This window comes from Andrena cerasifolii, chromosome 12 (assembly GCF_050908995.1).
Source record: "Andrena cerasifolii isolate SP2316 chromosome 12, iyAndCera1_principal, whole genome shotgun sequence".
Lineage (NCBI taxonomy): Eukaryota > Metazoa > Arthropoda > Insecta > Hymenoptera > Andrenidae > Andrena > Andrena cerasifolii.
Window position 1 is genome coordinate 10603578 of NC_135129.1, and position 21554 is coordinate 10625131.

Here is a 21554-nt window from a genome sequence, read left to right on the forward strand (position 1 = left end):
GCTTTCGGTGATCATTTTCCGAATTTGTACTTCGCCGAGTAATTACAACGACGGATTAGATACTTTTTGCACGGAACGTCAATTGTGTTTAGGGGTCTGAACTGCCTGGAGTTCTGGGCCAGGTGGTAAACGGGAATAAATAAATAATTACCTGCCCAAACTCTGACTGGATTCTGCCACTTTGATTGGCACGAAATTCGAGCCTCCTATTTCACACGCTTCGCAATTAGGACACTCTCCGATTCCTCAATGACGAAGATTCCCACAATCGATTTCCCGCGGCCGCAGTTCCCAGGGAAGAAAGCCGCAGAAAACCCGTAGAGCATCAACAATCGCATTCAACGAACGTTTACGCAACCGCGCTCCGAAATTCTAGCCGATTTACGTAACTGCTCGTCGCAGTTAATTAACGAAATCCAGGGGGGATTTTCAGCTGCGCGGAGCGCGGTGGCTAATCAATTAGCGTGCATCGCTCGGGCCGAGCGGTTCCCGATTAAACGAGCGCGGTTTGACGCGCTCGTTGTTTTCGCAGGCGCAAGAAACCCTTTGATTGCGTGAAACGTGGATACGCGACCAGGCGATACGTCGCAGAGCGTCCGGGAGCGGTGCAAAAACGATAATTGCTACGTTATTCGCTTTAATAATGTTTAATCGTCGGAAGGGACGGCCGTGGTGGACGTTAGTTTTGTCGCGCGAGCCTCTCGCGGTGATATTAATTTTCGATTAGCCTCCTCTCTGATGGCTGCTCGCGGGAGACGCGTGATTCCTTGATCTTGATTGTTTGATGATGTAAGTGCCGAGGAATTGGAGGCGTCGGGATATTAATGGTCCGCGGAGATCACTCTGCGCGTCGCGAAAAGGATTTTCCTCGCCAGGCATTATGCCAGTCAATAATTCAATGGAGGGTCTGCGCTAAGTTTTGCCGATCAAAGTAATACGTTACGGATTAAATCCGAGTCCTCCTCTCGGGATTATAAAGCAGGCTACCTATCGGCGTTAAACTGTACGGGAAATCTGTTGCACTCGGGTTCTTGTAGATACCAGAATCTCTATTAATCGCCAATTAATAAGATGGGAATAGATCGCTCATTAGAACTGCCGCGGTGATTATTTGTTTATCACACCTCTTTGCAAAAAGTCGTGATTGAAAGCGGCCAGTTGGCCAGATTCGTTATCTGCGCGGTCGTTCTCACGGTGTTTTGCCGGCCGATTAACCGGCGGACGACGACAGCGCGAGGATCCTTGATGGTGGATTTCACGGAAAGCAGAGATCGATAGATCGCTCCCGAGGAAACGCCTACAATCTATCCCGGCGAAGCAGCCGATTCATCCAGCCCTGATATTCCACTTAACGATCGGCAGGCGATATTAACGAAGACAAAAAGCCCCTCGATCGCGAGCAGATTTCCTCGCCGAGAGCCGGAACTTTATCCCCTCAGCACCGCGGGGTAATCCAGCGGCCCTTCCGCGGAAATTGCTTTTTCCTTTCACGGTGACCGTCCTATTCTCGGTCGCGATTATCCTCGCGGCGAGCGACGGGATGATTGCTGATTAACGAACGACGATAGCGATTTGAAGAGGCATCGAACGGGGGGTGCCGAATAAATTTTCAAGCGATAACGTGCTACGGTAAGGACGCCTAAGTCGACAGTCAATTTCTTGCGACGATTTCAACGCGGACGTTCTTCCCCTCCGCGTGGGTCCTGAAAGGGTTTGCTGAGTGAAAAGTACAAAAGCAGTCGAGGATAATCGCGAGAACTGGCTACCGAGCAGCTTCGACGTCGCTGGCGGGAGTCAAGCGCACGAGCAAAAAATCAGAATCGTAAATTTTGGAAAGGGGTATGGACGGGAGAGGAGAGGAGGGGAAGAGAGGGAGACAGAGATCAGGTAACGTGGATTTTTTCCTTGCGCTCGAGTCGCACTTGGGACCGACTCCGGCCGATTTTTCTGCTCTGCCCGAAAAGGGCTGCCCCTTTTTTTTCGCCGGTCCCCTTTTGCCGGGCCCAGTTCGCGCTAACAATGCGGATTATGAGCGATGATGACGAATATTTATGAGTTTACGATCTGATGACTTTACGACCCGGAATTTTACCGCCTACACGCGAAGGACGTTATCCCATTTTAAGGGAACAGAGTCCTGGTGGGACGACCGTCACGTGGTCGCGTCCGGAGCATGCCCTTGCCTCCGGCCGAGAGCTCGCCCCTCCGAAATCGCAGCTAGCGCTGCCAGCGTCCCTTCTTTCCTTCTCTGGTCCCCGAGTCGTTTTTCGCGACGAAGAAAACGTCCCGTTGATCGACGAACAATCGACGAGCTGTACTATCGTTTGATTTGCAAGCCTAGTTGTCGGGCACCCGCGAAAGGAAACGCGCAGCGAACCGGCAAGAAACCCGTCGTGGAAATCGCAATTAACGAGCTCCGCGACACCGCGGCTCTGCAGAAACCGGAAGAACGTGCCGATTTTTCGGGCCAAGTAGCAGCCACGGTGAGAAGATTTCACCGAATCGCCGGCGCGAATCGAATCCGCTAAATCGATGCATTTCGAAAGTTCTGCACCTGCTTAGGCACTCGATTTCGCTTCAGGTCCTGCCGGCTCCTCGATTCCGCGAAATTATATATACCGAGGAAGGTACCTAATGCACGATCCCTGCTCATCGAAATTGCACACATTTAGCTTTCGGTACCAGTGTTTATTCAAATTTTCCAAAGTTACAACCACCGAGCGGCGCACTCAGGGTTTAATCTCGACGGGAGCCGAGTTGAGCGGATAACAATATTTTTAATGCAAATTGCCGAAAGTTCGTTAGGTGATTATACAAATTTATTTAACGAATAAACTTCGGTATTCGTTTCTTCTCGCGAAGCCTCTTCTTTGGGGATGCGGGGGCCCCTTTGAGAGCGCGCCACTGCAACCACCCTTTCGCAGTGTTTTACGAATCAAATCTAATCGAAGAAAATTTAAGACACCTCTTTAAGCCCAGTAATATCCACATAAATCCTGTAAAAATTCAATGTCACGCGTTGTTTCTTATATACCTAGCTGCCATGGAAAATTGTCACTCGGAGTGATTTTGTGGAAAATTGCCAGGTTGGTTGTGACTCCTCCAGCTCGCCACTCCTCAGTGACGTTTCGCAAGAGCCTCCCTGGGCCGGGGCACGAGAAACTTCATAAATCGTCGGGCGCTCTGGATTCTGAGCGAGGGCGAGCTGCTCGTAATAGCGCGGTAATAACGCGTTAAAAGCTGGCGTGGATCTCTAGCTGGCATGATCGGCCGATCCTGTAGTCGTATATCAGGAATGATGAGTTTACGGCCATCCTCGTATAGCCATCATGCCTTCCTTCGTCCTTCCTCGCGCGAAATATTGTCGCACAATGGCCGATTCGAGCTGCGTCAGATTTACGATCGGGCCTGGAGCCGGCCTACGGGTCGTTTATGAAGTGCCAAGCAGTTCCTTCCTTCCTCTTTTCCTCGCTGCATCCACGATCACGGGTCGGACAACCTCTGTGGGTCCACTGGTGTAGAGATCTCGCTGGGTTGCGGGGAGGGGTGGATTCGAAAGCTGCAGGGTGAGGTGGGACGTAAATTAAGTGCAAGGGGTGAGAACTGCCCTCCGTTTGGTAGAATTGTCTTTACTTTTGGTCGTCTATGTTTAACGGCTGCGTGGGTGATGGCGGGAGGAAATAGGGATCAGTTTAATAGGATACGACGGCAGCAAGTGTCTTTCTAACTCTGACAGGGTATCAATGAAACGCGGGGAAGAGGCTCCACAGTTCCAGCACCTTTTATTCTTCCGCAAGATTTATTTCCTCCCGTTCTGCAATGCTTTCAAAGCGATTCGGTTACGCCACTGCGAGATGAAAGGAGGCCTGAATAATTTTCGCAGCGATAACTGAGACGGTCCGTGACGAGAAGTGGCCAAAAGTTAGGCTTTAACGCGGTTGGGACTACCTTCTGGCTCGGATGCAGAACTTCCAGGAGCGTCTCCAGCTCGGACGGTGGAAGTTTTCTGGTTTACAGGACATCCCGCTGATAGGCCGTCAACATCCTTGACGGGGTTGCTTTCAGCCTGCCCGGCGAGGGCTGGAAGGTGGAAAAAAGTGAAGGGCTGCTGCTGTGATGTTGGCACGACTCTTGTCTGTCGCTGTCGCGAGCAAAGAGACGGCTTCTTGATCCTGTCCCCTCTGGACATGGGTGATGCTGCTTTGTTCGCGTTGATATCGTTATTACGGTAAATGGGCAACCACTGATCTGGAAATTAGTGTTCCACCTAAGTAACAGTGGTAGAAACGATGTACCTAAGTGAATAGCAACGTGTAGTAGCTTTATCAAATGGTCCACCGCGAGTGACAATATAAACAACACGGATCTAGAGTTTCCATTAACGTCAGTCGCATCAAACCTCCACTGTCCAAAAATTCGTAATTTAACTATCGAAGTAACTAGATCGCATTCACAGATTTGCCCAGCGGTGCTTTTCCTCGTTACTTCCTCCTTTTAAGGAAATAATTTGCTCGCAAAAGGGATGCCTGGCGTCGAGGTTCCCTTTTTCTCTCGGAAGCTAACACAGATCGACTACCGACAACATCGTGACGCTACAGTCAAGAACCCCTACGGTCTTGCTGCTGCGAATCTGTCAACATCCTCGTCAAAGTCGCATTGAAATCCCTCCTTGTGGACCGACAAAGAATCCCCCGCAGCCGGGTTGTTTGCTGGCAAAAAATCAACTCTTTCGAAGGCCCTCCGTGTCGAGATCGATCTCATTGTGCCTCCGTGAAAAATCTCGATAGCGCAGAGCCAATGGCCAAAGGGACGAGGCAACATTTCTCGGACTTCTATCTTCATCCTTCGAACGCTACTCTTTGCGCAGCCACCGCCAACTCTGTCGTTCCTTTAATTATCTCTCACCGAAGCTTGCTGAAATAATGGTGTCTAATGTTTAACAAAGTCGGAGTCTCTTGACCAGTCGCTCGAACTCGATCAATCCCCATCGTTTACCACTGCCATTTCGACCGGATAAAAGGGATGACCGACTCTGACACGTGGTAACCGATCCCGATATAATATCGAGCGCAAAAAACAACAGCCCTCGGCTGACGTAAAGTGTGAAACGTCGGAGGCGATACGTATCTCGTCTCACGAGGAGCCATGAAAAGGGGGCGTCGTCGGGAACCCGCAAATAAATGCAAATTGCCTCGGTCCCCTCCCGATCCGCCTACCTGACAACGAAGACAACAGCCACGGAACACCGTTACGCCGTAAATAATCCACCCCCTTCGAGCATCCAGCCACCTTCTCCTCGCCTCTCGCGCGGCCGCGTTCCTCCTCGTTTTTCCATTCATCGCGGGGCCTCCTCGATGTGTAAATAAGGGCCGTAAATATCCCGGCGGCGGCCGTATAATGAATCCACATGGAGACTCGATGCCAGGCACCGTAAATCACCGGGTGGGTAGCCGTGCTTTTCAGGAATCGGCTACCGGCGACGATCGGAGAAATTGCGGTTTCTGGACGCTCAGTGCTTGCGGTCGAGCCGCTCATTGTTCCACCGTCTCTGCCGGCGATTCTTCCGTGGACAATCGAGCGCTGGTCTCGCCGAATGCGAGGCTGCTCGTGGTCAATAGCAGTGGAGAACGGAGAGGTTCGAGAGATCGGAGGGAAAAGTTCAGCGAAGCGTTCGCGAGCGAAGCAATTAGGGTTAATCCGGGTCTGTCGGTACGCTTAACATAAAATGCCTATTGAAACTAACACGGATATTATTTATGTAAAGTAAGCAACCACGCTCGTACAGTAGTGTGTCGTTTTCTTAGTGACATATTTTGAATTTACCGCGTTGTCGACGGAATTCAATAGGTGTCATGACTGTCTTTATCGGACGGGAGAGAAGAAGAGGATAGGGGTAGTTAAAACGATCAAGGCAGAGAACTGTGAAATAACTGCCTGTAAAGAATTTGTAGCCCCTGAATTAAAGGCTTTAAATGTTGCTTTTTCGTCTTTGCAGAAAAACGCAATTTCGTCTTTACTCCAAACGTAGGAGTGTGTTGTCATTATATTTATTTCATCAGAATAAGCTCATTCATTCAACTGTTTGGCTCCTAAAGAAGCAATTGGTCTGCACTTTAACGTATGTTCGCGTACCTGTGGACTCTGAATTATAGCAACTGTACCAACTCCCACGGATTTTCACCCCATTACATACTTACCAGGGTAGATCTACTAATACATAATAAATACAGAGTACGAAAAGGTAATTCCCACTGAAAGGCCTCTTTCACACCCTCGCAGAGCATCTCAGGTCTGATCCCCCTCGAAGCTCACCCCCCGAAGGAGGCCATCAACTGTTTAGTTGAGGCTACCACCCTCGTCCACCAGCGTCACGCCGAAAACAAACGCAGAAACGGTGGTCCCTTTTCCGGATCCACAGAAAGGCGTCGCCGTAAATCAATTACGTCTTCATCCATCCTCCACGCTCGACAATCAGCGAGATATTGTGACGATACCGTGACGATCTCGTCGCGACCTTGGGGAAGATGAGCCTCGGTGCGGTAATCCTCGAAGGAGCTACCAACTGGCTGCGAGAGGGGCAGGGGCTGCTGTGAACGCTCCCTCTCCCTCGCCCGAAGATGGTCCACGGATGAGTAGCATGAAGACATTAGGAAGTTTGTTTTGTCCGCGCCGCGGGGCACCGTCCAACGGGCACCTCCGTTAAAAGTAACGCCGTATTGCTCCGTCAGGGCGAACCCCGCGGGTGGTCCTTCGCCAGTTTCCTTCCGCTTTTCCGCACCCCCTCCGCGGCTCAATGCGTGTCGCCGTCCACGGCTTGCCTTCTGTTTGGCCATTCTCGCGCTGCGGAACGCACGGCGGGCACAAACAGGCCGATAATAAACATTGATGGGGCATCAGCGACCCACGCAGCTCCTACACCCCTCCAACAATGTCTCTGCGAGCTTCGGCTTTTTTCCTACCGGGCTTTCCCCTCCGACGGCGATCTTTCACGGAACGAATCGACGACTCGACGAGCAGGACGAGCTACGCTCCTGCAAATGCAACGCGCCCCCGGAACCACGATTAGAGAGGAACGTTCGGGGATGGATGGGTTTCTAAGAAGGCTAAACAGCAATTGAATGCAGTTGGATTGCTCGTTGCTGGTTTTTCTGGGGAGCTTTGGTGGATTGATTTTTTTTTGATTAGTGGTTTGGGTTGATTCTTTTCTGAGACTGCCCTAGCAGCATTTATTGTTGGCATTTTGGTGGCCAACTAGTTCCCAACTTGGGGATACTGTGGGCCAACCAGAAATGCTACTAGGGTGATTTGCTGTGGGGAAGATATCTTTGTTCGGGGGTGGCAGAGTGTTGTGGGCTAGTTTCTGCGGATTTGTATTTTTAGTTAACACGGAGGTGAGTTGCGTTCGATGCGCAGCTGTGGGATAAGGGATTCTTCACTGCTTCTTCCAGCAAAGTATTTTCTGCGGATCGCCTCTGTGTCCGGTCGCGTCGAGATTAATTATATTTAGGAAGTTTTTTCCAATTCATCGCACCTTTCCAGGGATAAGAAATGGAAGGAAGAAAATGTGAGCCGATCGGGTTTTCTGACTCAATTAGCCTTTTTATGCGGACGTCGGGTGTCACGTCCTGTTTGCAACGGAGCATCGTCATTTCCTTGGCGAGGGTAGAAAAAAAGGAGCATGGTGGGCCTAAAAAGCGAAAGTTGGGAGTCAGTGGTCTGTGATCATGCGTTTGTAACCGGCACCCACAGTTAGGGGAATCGATTTGAAGCGAGTCGTGTTATTTCTGCTCGTCTCTTGCTTAACTCGTTGCCGCTCCACTGCGTTGTTCAACTCTCGCGACGGGCTGAAAATGTTCTTCTGATCCCGTCAGCTGTGAATTCGTAATTAATAAGAATTGACAGAGATTTCTTTGCTGGCCTGTGGGAATTCTTGCTGATGAAAAATTGGAGTTCAATCATTATGCGTTTCCAGCGTAGGTACCAGAAAGTTTCTTACTCCCCTCTTGCAACAAATACAGGAAAGGGTAGCAAAAACCATAGATACAACACCAGCTTCGTAAAAGTATTTTAACATACAGCCTACCCGAAAGTAGACGCTCCAGAACCCACCTCATACTTCTCGAACGAGAATTTCGACATCTGTAGCATCGTTGAACAACCTGTGAATAGTTCAAAGTCATCTTCATAGACGTCCAGCATCTCTATAAAGTCTGCTCCAAAACTCAGCCCAAAGATGACACGATACACGAAGAGATGCATGAAAAGAACCGATACCAAAGAACTCCACGTACCTCTACAACCCTTTCAATCACTAACTCCCAAATCACACCCAATCACCACGTCCAGCATCTTTATAAAGTCTGCTCCAAAACGTCTCAGCCCAAAGATGACACGATACACGAAGAGATACATGAAAAGAACCGATACCAAAGAACTCCACGTACCTCTACAACCCTGTCAATCACCAACTCCCAAATCACACCCAATCACCACGTCCAGCATCTCTATAAAGTCTGCTCCAAAACTTCTCAGCCCAAAGATGACACGATACACGAAGAGATACATGAAAAGAACCGATACCAAAGAACTCCACGTACCTCCACAACCCTGTCAATCACTAACTCCAAAATCACACCCAATCACCACGTCCAGCATCTCTATAAAGTCTGCTCCAAAACTTCTCAGCCCAAAGATGACACGATACACGAAGAGATACATGAAAAGAACCGATACCAAAGAACTCCACGTACCTCCACAACCCTGTCAATCACCAACTCCCAAATCACACCCAATCACCAATCCCAAAGAATCTCCAATTACCAGGTAACCAAGTACCACAACAAATCACCCCCACTCACGAGCAGCCCTCCACACCCAAACAATCCCAAACAGCTACCAATAAATCCAATTCAATTAACCCGAAAACCACCCCCAATCACGTAACCCAGCCAAGGGACCCAAAAATGTCGCATCCACCTGGGTGTCGAAGGTACCCCCACCCTGGGCGTCCGGAAAAAGGAGCACTCGCCGAAAGACAGCATGGTCTCCGCACAGTCCTCCCCCGCAGGCTTCCACTCATGCGCGGCTGGGCGTGCCTGTAGGGGCGCGACAAGGGGAGCCTTTCTCATCATGGATTGGTCGGCGACTCCGAGGGAAACAGGTACGAAAGCGGCCCGACCACGTTGTCCTCGCTACCTAACCGAAGACCAGGCTTCCCTGGCACCGAGTCCAGCTTCCCCACCATCCTCGGATCGCGGCGGGCACGCGATGGGAGTGGCCAAACGTTAGTTACCCTGGCGGCGAATGGTCGAGGAGGCTAGTCAGGATCAGCGAGCCGATCTGTCCAGGTCCAGCACAGTCGTCCAAGGACTACCACGGTTACGGGGATACAGGTGTTCTGGCCGCGATCCAACCGGAGGAGCAGCCGAACTAGCAGAGAGTGATCCTGGACAGGGGGTTGGAAGTGTTGACAGTTCCTCGGCCGCGTGGTCCCTGTAAACGGAGATCAGTGAGATACCCCTGCGCGTGTTTCTATCCTCTGTTCGCCCTGTCGCTCGATCTCGAGCCGCGGGTCCACGCTCCGAGTGGTGTCGTCGGGGGGCTGGTGATGCTCGTTCGGTGAAGCTTCTCGAGAGGGAGGAACAGTGCTGTGACAGCTTTTGTGGCCGGGGTTTGTGAGAGCAACACCGGTGGCGCGGACGCGCTGAGATGACGGTGACCACGAACTTCTCGATGATGCGACCCTGCTTCACTGGATACCCTTTCCAAGGTAAGAGAACCTGGGTGATTTCAACTGGCTGGCAAGTCCTCGCGCGCTTCGGCTGGCAGGTTCACGTATATTTTATAGCTTCTTATAGACACAGATTTATCTGAGCGCGCAGGGTAAGGAATAGCTAGGGATGTATTTGGGGGTGGGAGAGGGAAAAATAGTGCTACGCTTATGTTAGAATTCTTGATACCTATTAAATTACCAGGAGAGGCAGTTTCAGTTGATCGAGCTTGAGAAATATTTCTGAGCATCGAAAAGAAGTGTACTCCAAAGGGAGGGTTCCTTGGGTGGTTGAAAATGTTGTAAGAATGGTAGATCGTAGTGGTATTGCGTAATACTCCGTCGGGAACCGTTCGGAGAATTCCGATTTTACAACTAGCCCGGTGGCAGGGAAATCTTGCAGATTTCCACCGACAGGATATCCTGCGGGATTTTAAACGGGGCGTTGATATATAACCTTACCTGGCCCGAGAAGACCGGAACATTACCATTAATGACCGTCATAAATAACGAAATACATTTTTCGAGGGACTGTGCCGTCGCTCTGTAGTAGGTACTCTCCTCGTGCTCCTTGCCGCTCGACTTTGCAAGCCCCGAACCACTATTTTCCTTTTCTTTCCTTTGCCTAAAAAAAAAAACGACAGGGATTGCCTACGATCCCCTGCGCAATACTCCTGCATTCGATCCTTCGCTTTGCTCGTCGACGGTAGAAGAAATTGCTGGAATCATTAGTCAGCATCGAGGAGCCGATGGTATCAGTAGCGATAGTCAATAAAAGCAGCGCTCCGATTGCTCGATACATCGGTGCCTGTTATTTCAATAGGTACCCACTCTCTTTCAGCCAGATTAAAATCAAAGCAAATGCAATTCGACGAGAGCGAATTCGCGTGCGAAGCAATGGCAACGCGATGATCGCAGGATTCTTCTTTCTCTCGGTTGGCTCTGGAGAAATCGAAAATCTACCGTGTAATCGGTCAAGCTTGTTCGGCATTGTTGACGTCCGAGGCCGGGAAATTCTCGTCACAGGGCTTCATGAGCGGCTCTCCTCGAAAAATCCCCAAACTGGACTCCCGGACGACCCTCGTTTATTGTCTCGTAAATCTCAGTCCTCCCCGGTGCCGGCGACTTTTCTGTTCAATTCCCAAGATGAATCTCCAGGGGGAATTAAGAGGATCGTTGAGAATTATTTTGGAGAAGCTCTGATTAGGATTCGATTTGAATAGGACCATTTCCCCGGCATATTCGTGCAACTGATCTTTTGCCTTCTACTTGCATCCCTCTGTTTGATAATTATTTAACAGGAAGCTTCCATTCGATGGGCTGTTTCGAATCGTTAACAGGTATCGTTCGATGTCATTGCAAGCTAGAGATTTCAATGAATCCCAGTGAGATTCTAAAGACTTCCACGAATTGTACCTGCTGGTAAACGAAGCAACAAATACTAAGAACTTTGACGTTGACGTTAAAAATGACGTTGAAGCGTAGGATGCAGCTCTCGCGGTAGGCAGTAACAATCGGCCGGATCGGGGAATGGAATTAAATGGAATTGCAACGCAAGCTGCTAGCTCGTCCCCGAACTCTGCATTTCCATTCGTTGTTTACGCGCGCTGCGGATCATCATTTGTCACTGTCCGACATTACGCACCGGCGGCGCGAGAATTTAATTGCACCCGGCAATTAGTCGGCGCGAATGGTTTCTCCGAGTTGTATGCAAAATGTAAGCGTTTAACGATCGCCGGGGCACGTGTAATTAAATATTCCCGCAAGATTAATAATGCGGCGGGCGCGTTTTCAGTGATTACGCGGCCGGGACGCGCGCTCCATCGATGTTTAATTATTTTACAGCGGGCTGACGCGACGCGGCGCGGCCGCGTGAGAAGCGGGGGCAAAAGATTAATTTCTCGAGTGGTCGCTTCCTTTGTTGCACATTAATTGCAGCCGCGCACGCATCCGAGGCTTCGGTTTAATCCTTCCTCGCAGATGTCGCGATTACGTGGCTCTGCGATTCACTGTTAATAAAAAAAAAAAAGAGCCTCCATTCCACTTCTCAGTTCAGGATTATCTGGCATTACCGTAATAACCCCTGTGCTCCAGACACATCGATCACGGAAACACGGGAAGCTAGCAAGCAATTAGGGAACCTTTAATTTCTGTATCTATATTTGGCAAGGAGGCTGGTCTCCGCTCTTCTTTAAGAACCGCTCGTCCCATTCAGTGTAGCTGATAATCTAAGCTTCCTAGCTTGTGAAACTCCGTCGTCGTTCAACCCCCCCCTAAGAAAACACAAAATCGGGTCACGGATAACCCGCGCGAGAAACTCGCGGCGTCGGAAAGATCGCGCCAATTAGCGAAACAATTAGCAATATCGGCCGCTTTTTCAGCCGCCCTCGAGTGGACGGGGATTCGTAAGAAAGGAGCGAGAAGGATCCGCTGGCGCGGCCGCGCTCGGCTCGCCGTTTTTCGGCCGTCGGCTGCACCCAAGCCGGTGCATAACTCCGCTTACGCAACGCCAGGCCGCGGCCGATTCTGCGCAATCCGTGGAACCGGCGTTTTCGCTTTTTCCATCCGTCCCTCTCGCCGGCTTTTTTCGTCCTCGCTTCGTTAATCGTTACGTGATCGTCGATTCGCCGGTTCGTTTGTTCCTCCCGCGCGCCAAGGTGACGCGATCTCGCGAGATCCACGGCGTGGGAAAGCATCGATCGTCGAACGGGCCGCGCGGAGGCCCGGAGGCTCCGCGGCTTTTCCGCTTGGGAGCACCGGGACCCACCCACCCCGAAAAACCCCGCGAGATTTCTAGCGCGCGGCGCGGTGGAAAAAATCGAAAGCGAGGAAAATCGGGGCGTTCCGTTCCTCGCCAACGACTACGACTGCTCGCGACCCAGTCCCCGCTAGTCGCTGGCCGGATATTTTTTCATTCCGATCGATCGTTTCGATTTCGAGGCACGTCGAAGGACGATCGTTGTCTTCCACCTGAGTTTCCAGCGATCGCGCAGCTCGAGCGTTTCCTTTCAAGTTCCTCAGCGATCCTGGCGTCGACAATAGCTGCTTTAACTTTCCATTAGCTGGATGGTACTCAGCTTCGCAGGCACTTCGTAATTATTCTTCTTAACAGAAGTGTTTGGAGTCTCTGACGTGGGTCCGCTCCAAAGAACAGCTCCCGGGAACCTTGAAACTCCGTTTTTCCCCGTTTCATTTTCCATTTCGCAGCGACTAGAAAAACTACGCGGCAGAAGTAACGTCGTGGTCGGCGTGGCGAAAAAATTTAATTACTTCTCGAACTCAAGCGGACCGTGCGAGTGCGTTTTTAATCCCGCGGCAGAATGATAATAATCCGCGCCCTTTTTTTCCCACCGCTTCATAACGTCTCGCATCGACGGCCAACACTTTGGCGCTCCGTCGTCATTGGTGTGCCCCGTTTTTCCTCTCGTTACTGTGTCACAAAAATGAATCACAACCTCGCAGCGAAGGCTTCTTGCGCGCGGCCGATCGCGATCGGTCCAGTTACCGTGCGATATCGGTTGCGATTTAGCTGGAAGCCTGCCACTTCGCGCCGCGCGAGGAAAGACAAGGGGCTGTTACGTTCGAATTAATCAGCCAGCTTTTTGGTCGGGATTCAAGGCTCTCCGGGGAGGCCAGAACGTTGCTGTTGCTTGAAAGTGGATCTGGGTTCGTCGGCGAAATCGCACAGTTGCGCAACGCTGGGGGGAAAATATTTTTAAATCATTTTCTAATCGCTACCGGCTGGGATGTAAAAGGCGAGGAAGGAAATTGGAGCTCCGGAGAGGCGCGAACGATGAAGCAAAGAATTCTCAATGGGGGTGGAAGGTTTCTATGGACCCTCGGCGATGAGTTACAATTCTTTCTGCCCGAAGGGTTCTCGATAGAGGACTGCGAGGCAAACAGTCGGTCCGATCGCAATCGCGCCACGCAGATTGCAGTTAACCAGGCAAATTATACGCTATCAGTGTTGTGCGTCGTAAACCCTCAGATTCATTGGTTCTTATCGTTATTTATGGGACTGTGCGCCAGCCAATAACTCTTTCTTTCTCGGCCGCCTCTCTTTCTTCCTCCTTTCCCCTTTCGCCGCGCCTCCCCCGCGACACGCAGGAAACCACGTCGAGGTGAAGGTGGAACGATAAATCCAGGTTTCTCTTTATTCGCCAACGGAGTAACTGTTCTCTTGGCTGGTTCGCGCACGCGCAAACAATAGGATCCGCGGTTCCGCGATCGGCCTTCGATCAGGGATATCCTTTCGGCCGGGCTGAAGGAGCTCGACAGGAACGAGAATGGCTAATAGGTACATAGGGTTGGAGAGTAGTGGAGGATCATTTCCAAGGCACGGAGGGAATTTTATTGATAGAGCTGAATGCAAAGACGCTCGGAGGACTGTGCACGCCGCGTACTGATCTTGGACACTTTCCTTTGTCGCAGATTTAGGATCGATTCCAGGCCAGGGGCGCGTCAATCAGCTGGGAGGTGTCTTCATAAATGGGCGCCCTTTGCCGAATCATATTCGACTGAAAATCGTGGAAATGGCTGCCGCTGGGGTCAGGCCTTGCGTTATATCAAGGTAAAGGAGCCCACTTTGTTATCTATACGTAGTAGCTTTTGCAACCCCCTTGGAAGCGAGATCCATGGATCGATATCGTCCCTAATCTAGAAATCTAGAAGTCCTCCAACTAGATTAAATGCAGGTTACAAATGCAACCAGAAATCTAGAACTCCAACTAGATTAAATACAGGTTACATATGCAACCAGAAATCTAGAACTCCAACTAGATTTCTCATCGAAGTAATATGCCTGATAAAAGAAATATTTCGATGAATTACTAATTAACATTTTTGCTATTACTATTACTGAGCCTATTAGTCCACTTCCCCGCCAGCAGAGGCGAACGAATCCCATTTCAATCTCCCTGCTCCCTTTTCACAGGCAACTAAGGGTGTCCCACGGATGCGTCTCGAAGATCCTGAATCGGTATCAGGAGACTGGAAGCATCAGGCCCGGGGTGATCGGCGGGAGCAAGCCCAGAGTGGCCACGCCGGAGGTCGAGGCAAGGATCGAGGAGTACAAACGCGACAATCCAGGAATCTTCTCGTGGGAGATTCGGGATAGATTGATCAAGGAGGGGATCTGCGACAGGACCAGCGCTCCCAGCGTTTCTGCGATCTCCAGGCTCCTCAGAGGTCGCGATCCTGAGGACGAGGCGAAGCTTGGAGATGGTGAGTCCCGATCCATGATTTTCCTCAACACTTTTCATTCAATTCTACCTTCTGGGAGGGGAGCTCAGTTTGTCTCGGTTTCTCGCCGGTTTCTCCGACGACAGGCGCAGAATCGAACAAAGTTTTCGCAGCCTCTTGATATTAATACACCTAAATACGACGGAGTCAATTGGCGGCGACTTCGTCGTGGAAGTTGGAAACACCTGCAGCCTCGCATCTCGAGTTTCTCCAGCGAGACTCGAAGCTCGACCTTGGAATAAAATTGCGCATTAAAATTCCGCGATGCTTTCCATATGCTTTGACAAAAACTTCATTCGATCGAGATCACGGCGGACTCGTGTCTCCTTTCTCAGCCGGCCTGACCAAGATTGATGATCATCCACCTGAGCCAGTGAATCAGCCTCGCGCATATATATGCCCCCGTAACAGCGCCACCGTGCAAAATTAGATTATAACAACATCGGCTCGTAATTTCGTCCTCGGGGATCTCGTTACGGCAGCTCCCTCAAAATTCAATCGGCCACCTTTTTCCTGCCGTATAATTTCCCCCGAACACCTGAACTTCGAATTTCGAATATTAAAATGCTTCGCGCCTTTTTCTTTTCCCTCCCTTCTTTCTCCGTCTGTTTGCCTCCTTCGGTCGCTCGTTCCCGAAGTGGAGCGCGTTTTCGTTGCACCGCAAAGCGGTGGGCGGAAAAATTTCGCCGGCGATCGACCGCCGCGAGAAATATGTCCGCGATAAAAGCGTCCATTAAGGTGTAACAGCTTCCTGTGCAGCGTGACGCTCCGTCCGAAGGGAAAATTACAACGCAGCAAATTACGAGGGCGATCGAAAGTGGAGCTTAGCAAGTAGTTCGCAGTTAATTCGCGCTCCAAGCTGGAACTTACCTCCCAGACTCTTTAATCATCGCGGAGGATTCGAGAAAGAGGGTTTCTTAGCTGCCGCGGAGCATCGGTTTCCCCTTATTTTACCCTTTCCTGCGCTCGCGTGCAACTCTCCCCCCGACTTTGCGCAACAAAGTTCTTACCAGGGGTTCCGCGGGAAGAAAGTCAGCCAGCACTTAAGCCTCGGAAGGTTTTAATTCGAGGGAATACAGCGTTAAGCCGCTGGCATTATTTTTTCTTACGCATCGCCCTGATCCAGATTCGAGCTCGCACTCTTGCAGCCCCAACCGATCCTGACTGGTCTAAGAATTAAATTCTAAAAGCAGCATAAACGGAAGCCGATTCTGCGACTAATCTAGATCGTAAACTCGTTGAATTTTAAATTATTGCATCGCGATCGCTACCGCACCCCCTTCCTCGCGACACCATCGAGACGAGACGGCGAAAGAACGCAGCAGGCTACAGTGTAGCAACCGCGAGCCGATGGAAATGGGAAAATTGCGAATCTCAGCTTAGGAGCAGTTAGCATCGAGCGAGTCCGTCGATGACACGCCCCATCAGCTGGCCGATAGACCACCAAGGTACACGAGCAGGATCTCGAAACGGTGAATGAATAAATTAAATGCTCGCGCATTAATCAGCCTGGCGTTTCTCGATCTTGGAAATTACCGGTTCTCCGGGTACGCCGCCGCGAGAACGGCTCGGTAGCTGGCCCCTCGGCTCTGTAATCTTCTCGCCGCCCGGTACATGCCCACGTGCACGTCCGAAAGTTCGATAGCTGGTATCGTCGGGCATCGATTGCAGAAGCCGCGTGTGCAGGCGCGATCGAGGGATGCACGGAAGGATCGAGGAATCCTCTCGGCGAGATCTCTCCACTCTCCTCGGGGAAAGCTGCGAAAAATTTGCTAACTCCCGGGATACTTAGCCTGTCCACATTTATTCTACAAACCGATCTGCCTATTTGCAACGAGCGCGCGAGCTGGAACCGCCGCTGTCTTTGTATCGCGTTATCGCGCAGCTCGATGGACGGATTTGGCGTTGAAGATTTCTCACGGCTCGCGGGGTTGCTTGCACCCCCGTCGACGAGAATGGAACGCGCTAACCGACGACCGTGGTCCGTCGTGGGATCGTTGGAGGGCTCGCGTCGGCGAAGATGAAAGAGCAAAACGAGGAGAAACTGCTCGTAGATTTGTAAGTCGATCGGGCCCGATGGTCGGTGGCGGCCTTTCAAAACAAAAAGAGGAGGGCAAAAACGACGTGTTACCACCGGCGGGGGTGAGAAAGCTGAAAGGGCGCCGACCACTGTGCGCCTCGTGCCTGTCAAACTGCGGGGAACACGCGATTCTCAATTTTCCTCTTGATTTACCGCGAGGAATTCGCTCCCGGGGCGATTAAAGTAGTATCGAAGCGATTCGAGTTTCGCGAGATACCTACCGAAGATAGGTACTTCGAATTTACCTCGCTCTTCTCTCTCGCGTTCGATGGAAATTATTCGGAGCTGTTTAACGATATTACCCGGAATTTGCTCGACATTAAGGGACCTTAAGATCTCCGGTCGTTTCCTGCTGCTCAAGTGAGAGAAGTAATGCGTGTGGTGTCTTCATCGGTGTCTTCTGGCCCAGCTTAGGGAATCGCGTCCAGGCAACCTAGCAATCTCTCGGCCCCCTCCGTTCGGTAATTTTGGGTTCGAAAGTTTGGTAATTACTAGCCGGTAGCGACCGCTTAGTCTCGCGGAGGATGCAATCTTTGTCGTGATTTCGCGAATCAGCGGCGCTCACTCTTCTATCGTCTCTCCCGCCGAAACGATATACAAATATGCAGGTGTTCCTCGCGGGGCCCTTGGAAAATTACACTCAGCCCCGCTAGGAAAATTCCTAGACGAATGGCAACGCATCTTGAACCCTAGAACGTTCATGGAAACTTTCGAGACTCCCTGCGCATCAAAGGAATTCTACCATTCCTCCCATAATAATTCCCACAATAATACTCGAGTGAGGCAAAAGTAAAAAGTTCGGAGGAGGGTCGCGGAGTGGCCGCGGAAGCTCTCGGAACGAGCCGATGCGAGAAAGGAAAAGGAAGAGGCGATTTCGTCCGAGAATAGAGCCCGTGTCGAATGGGCATCAACGCGGGGCGTCCCGGCGTCAGGCGTCGTCGGCCGATTAGTCGCGGCCACCGCGTAAAGCCGCTCGACGATTCCAAGCGCCGCGGCGAGGCCTTCCGCGGAAGAAACTCGCCTCCTCTCGTTCTTTTTACGAGCGCGTTGTCATCCGTCTCCCCTTTCGCGTCGGCGATGATGATGACTCCTCCGCGATAATCTAAAAATGCGCCGAGCGGCCTGAGAGGCGGCGATGCTTCTTCTTTTACCCCTCTTTCGAATTCCTGGCGCGTGGACGGGGGAACCCTGTCGCGAGAGGGCAGCCGGGCCGGGGAAATGGGACGTTCCCTCGAGTCGTCGGTTGAATGGTAGAGTTACTCCACTGAGGCGTAGAAATTAGTGGTAAATAGAAGTCAACGCGGCCGGCGGAATTCTTCTCTCGCGAGGGAGGACTTCAATTGGTCGTAATACTCGTCGAGAACAATCGAGGGGGAGTGCGAGTTTGGAAATAAGAAGGAGAGGAAGGGAGGAAGGAACGCGGTGGCTAACGAGTCGATCGCGAATCGAGTGTGAAATAACCAGCGGTTCCTTTTGAACTTCGGCTCGGCAAAACAAACCGTAAACCGGGAGGTGCGTTCACCTGGAGAGGAAGAGAGCGAGAGAGAGAGGCGGTTGGCCAGGTGACACGAGCAGGGGGAATTAATAGCTATTAGACACGACCCCATAATTCAGTCTGCCTTGTAGCTCCACAGGCACCTCATTATTTTGTTGCGTTTCTGCCGTATTTTTTTGCGCGTTCCGCGGCTACAGTAACTAGTCGGTTGTTAACGTAAAACAGGCAGGAAATTCAGCGTTGCGAAGCACCCCTGCCTGGTCCATTAGACCATTAACCGTGAATCTCCGATCGGTTCAAGGTTTTCATTCCTGTTACAAAGTGAAGAGAATGAAAGGACAATTTTCCAGAGAAACTTATTTACTAAATCTCACGTTCGTCCTCGTTTCCAGGCAAGACCAGCTCCGGGTCCGACTGCGAGAGCGAGCCAGGGATTCCCCTGAAGAGGAAGCAACGCAGAAGCAGGACGACCTTCACCGCCCATCAGTTGGACGAGCTAGAGAGGGCTTTCGAGAGGACCCAGTACCCAGACATCTACACCAGGGAGGAACTGGCGCAGAGGACGAAGTTGACGGAGGCCAGGATCCAAGTGTGGTTCAGCAACAGGCGGGCTAGGCTCAGGAAGCAGTTGTCTTCGACCACATCCGGCGGTTACGTCAGCTCGGTGGCCTATCCGGCAGCTTCTTACGTGCTTCATCCACCGGCTGCGCCCCATCCTCACGCTGCCGCAGCGGTTCCTCCGAGTCATCCTCATCCTCATCCTCATCCGCATCCCCATCCTCATCCTCATCCTCACGGACAGACTCTGCCAGACACCACGTTCTCGTCCAGTCAAGGTGAGTCGAGTTGCTTGATTTTTAGTAGTAAGGTGAATGTCTCCATTGGCTAACTTGTTCCCTTCGCAAGCCAATTGCTGCTGGTGGTTGCCTTTGCAATGGATAATAGAAATTCAATATCGATCATTGCAAAGGGGAACGTATTTAAAATTCATCAGACCAGGGATAGAATTCAGTTGTTTAGCCATTAGATTCTTGGGCATCAGCTAATGGGGCCACTTACCTTGCTCGCCTATCCTCCCAAACCCTTTCAAAGCGACCCATTCATTAATCAACGTTTTTTTCTCAGTTCCAGAGTTGTACTCGTCCCACCACACCAGCATGTCTCACCAACTGACGCCAGATTCAGCTCGCCTACCACCGTCCGTCGGATCCACGTCGAGCTACGGACTTTCACCCTCTGTGACCTACCCCAGCTCCCTGTTACCCGCAACGTCCTCCACCAGCACCAGCCACATGGCCCACCAAGTCTCTCCCGTCGCCCCTGTCCCGTCCTCCACTTACCAACAACCCAGCAACCATCAGCTACCCCCAACGCCCAACTCGCTGGTCACCATGATGGGCCCCAATTCTGGAAACTCGAACCCAGCATCCGATCAGCTGACCTCCTCAGACCTGCCGATCAGCTCGGTGTCGCCTGTCCATCAGCAGCAGTCGCAGCAGCAGCAGGGTAGCCAGGGGAACACCTCGCCCTCGTGGAACCTTCCAATCACCAGCGGGGGAAGGGTTGGCCTCTCTAGTCCACCCTCGAGCCTGCAGCAATCACACACACACGCCACCCACCACCACCAAGCGTTCGCCAGCCATTACAGTGCTCAAGGCTTCCAGCAACCCCCCAGGCCTGCTCCCCATCAACCGTTTTACAGTTGGTACTGAGGGGGTGCGTCTTCGGAGGTAGATAGAGTTGTCACCGAGCGGTAGGTTCGATGGTTCCATAGAGGTGAAAGTCTGCAGTACCAAGTGCCAACTGGTTTGGCAGCGGGAGGGCATAGTCGCGTTACTTCTCGTAATTAGCTCGCGAAGCTCGAGCAAAACGGTATGCCAGTAAATGTTTAAGTATTAAACGTTAAGTTCGTATTAGAAATTCGTCGTTGTATGAAAGTTAAGACAAGTTGAGCTTCCTTAGCTTTGGGACGGGCGAATCCCAGTGATCGTAATCTTCGATTTAGCCGAGATACGTAGATACCACCCGCGGTGTTAGCGATCGTCTCGCAGCGGTTTGCGGGCGACTGTCGTGGAAGCAGAATCGCACGTGCTTGCCTTTTGTAGCAATGGGTAAATCAGCTGTCTCGTTGTATAGTTTAAGTTAATACCGTAAGTAGTTAGTCGAACGATGTACATATGTATTTGCTTCTCTTGTTCTCGGTTTTCGGGTATGTTTTCCTTGTCTAATATTCCATTAGCCCATTCTCTCTTTCGTGTGTGTATACAACGCGACCAAAAATGTCATTTAACGTGTAAATAATAGGTAGCTAATTATTTCGACTTCCTCTTACTTCTTTTCGGAATTGACGATCGGCTAATTAGATTAATGAACCGATCATCGCACATTCGATCACGTGTCGAGTCGCCGTTTAATTTCTGTACCTTTGGCAACCTGATTATCGATGGATTCACATCAGGAGATTGTAAGTCAAAGTAAAGAGTAGGTTTTTAATCTCAACTTTCTGAAAGCGTCGCTGTAAATCGTTTTATAAAATTAAGCGTACGTATGTCGTATGAAATATGTATGATAATTGTACAGTGCTCCACATGGTTATTGAATAAAGTCTTAACAGAAAATACATGTACTGAACCGTGTGTACTAAAAGACGGTGGCCTTTTTTTAGGTAGCTTCCATCCACATGCTGCAGGCAGTGTACACATTTTTCACTGTCTCTGCGAACTATTTAACGCAAAGGCGCAGAGCGTTTGAACGTGTGGAATACTTCATATGCGTATCACTTGATAGAGGAATAGGGAATAGGAATTTCTGAATAATAATACAGTTTGTTTCAAGTTTCTCTCAATTTATTCGCATAAAAGACCTTTACAGTGTTACAATAAAATGCAAGTTATATAAAGTCACTATTTTCTTGCGATTACTATCAAGGTTTCCATCATTCCGTCGAAATATTCCGAAGTTAAAACCTG

General features: G+C 50.8%; 1 protein-coding gene across 1 annotated transcript; it reads left to right on the forward strand.

The window, feature by feature from the left end:
• Positions 1–9078: 9078 nt before the first annotated feature.
• On the forward strand, positions 9079–21197 carry LOC143375586 (segmentation protein paired). Its single transcript, XM_076824862.1, has 5 exons — positions 9079–9769; positions 14201–14339; positions 14703–14992; positions 18978–19421; positions 19711–21197. Exons 1-5 carry the CDS (start codon positions 9709–9711, stop codon positions 20295–20297), a joined length of 1521 nt encoding a protein of 506 aa, XP_076680977.1. The 5' UTR covers positions 9079–9708; the 3' UTR covers positions 20298–21197.
• The last annotated feature ends 357 nt before the right edge of the window (positions 21198–21554 follow it).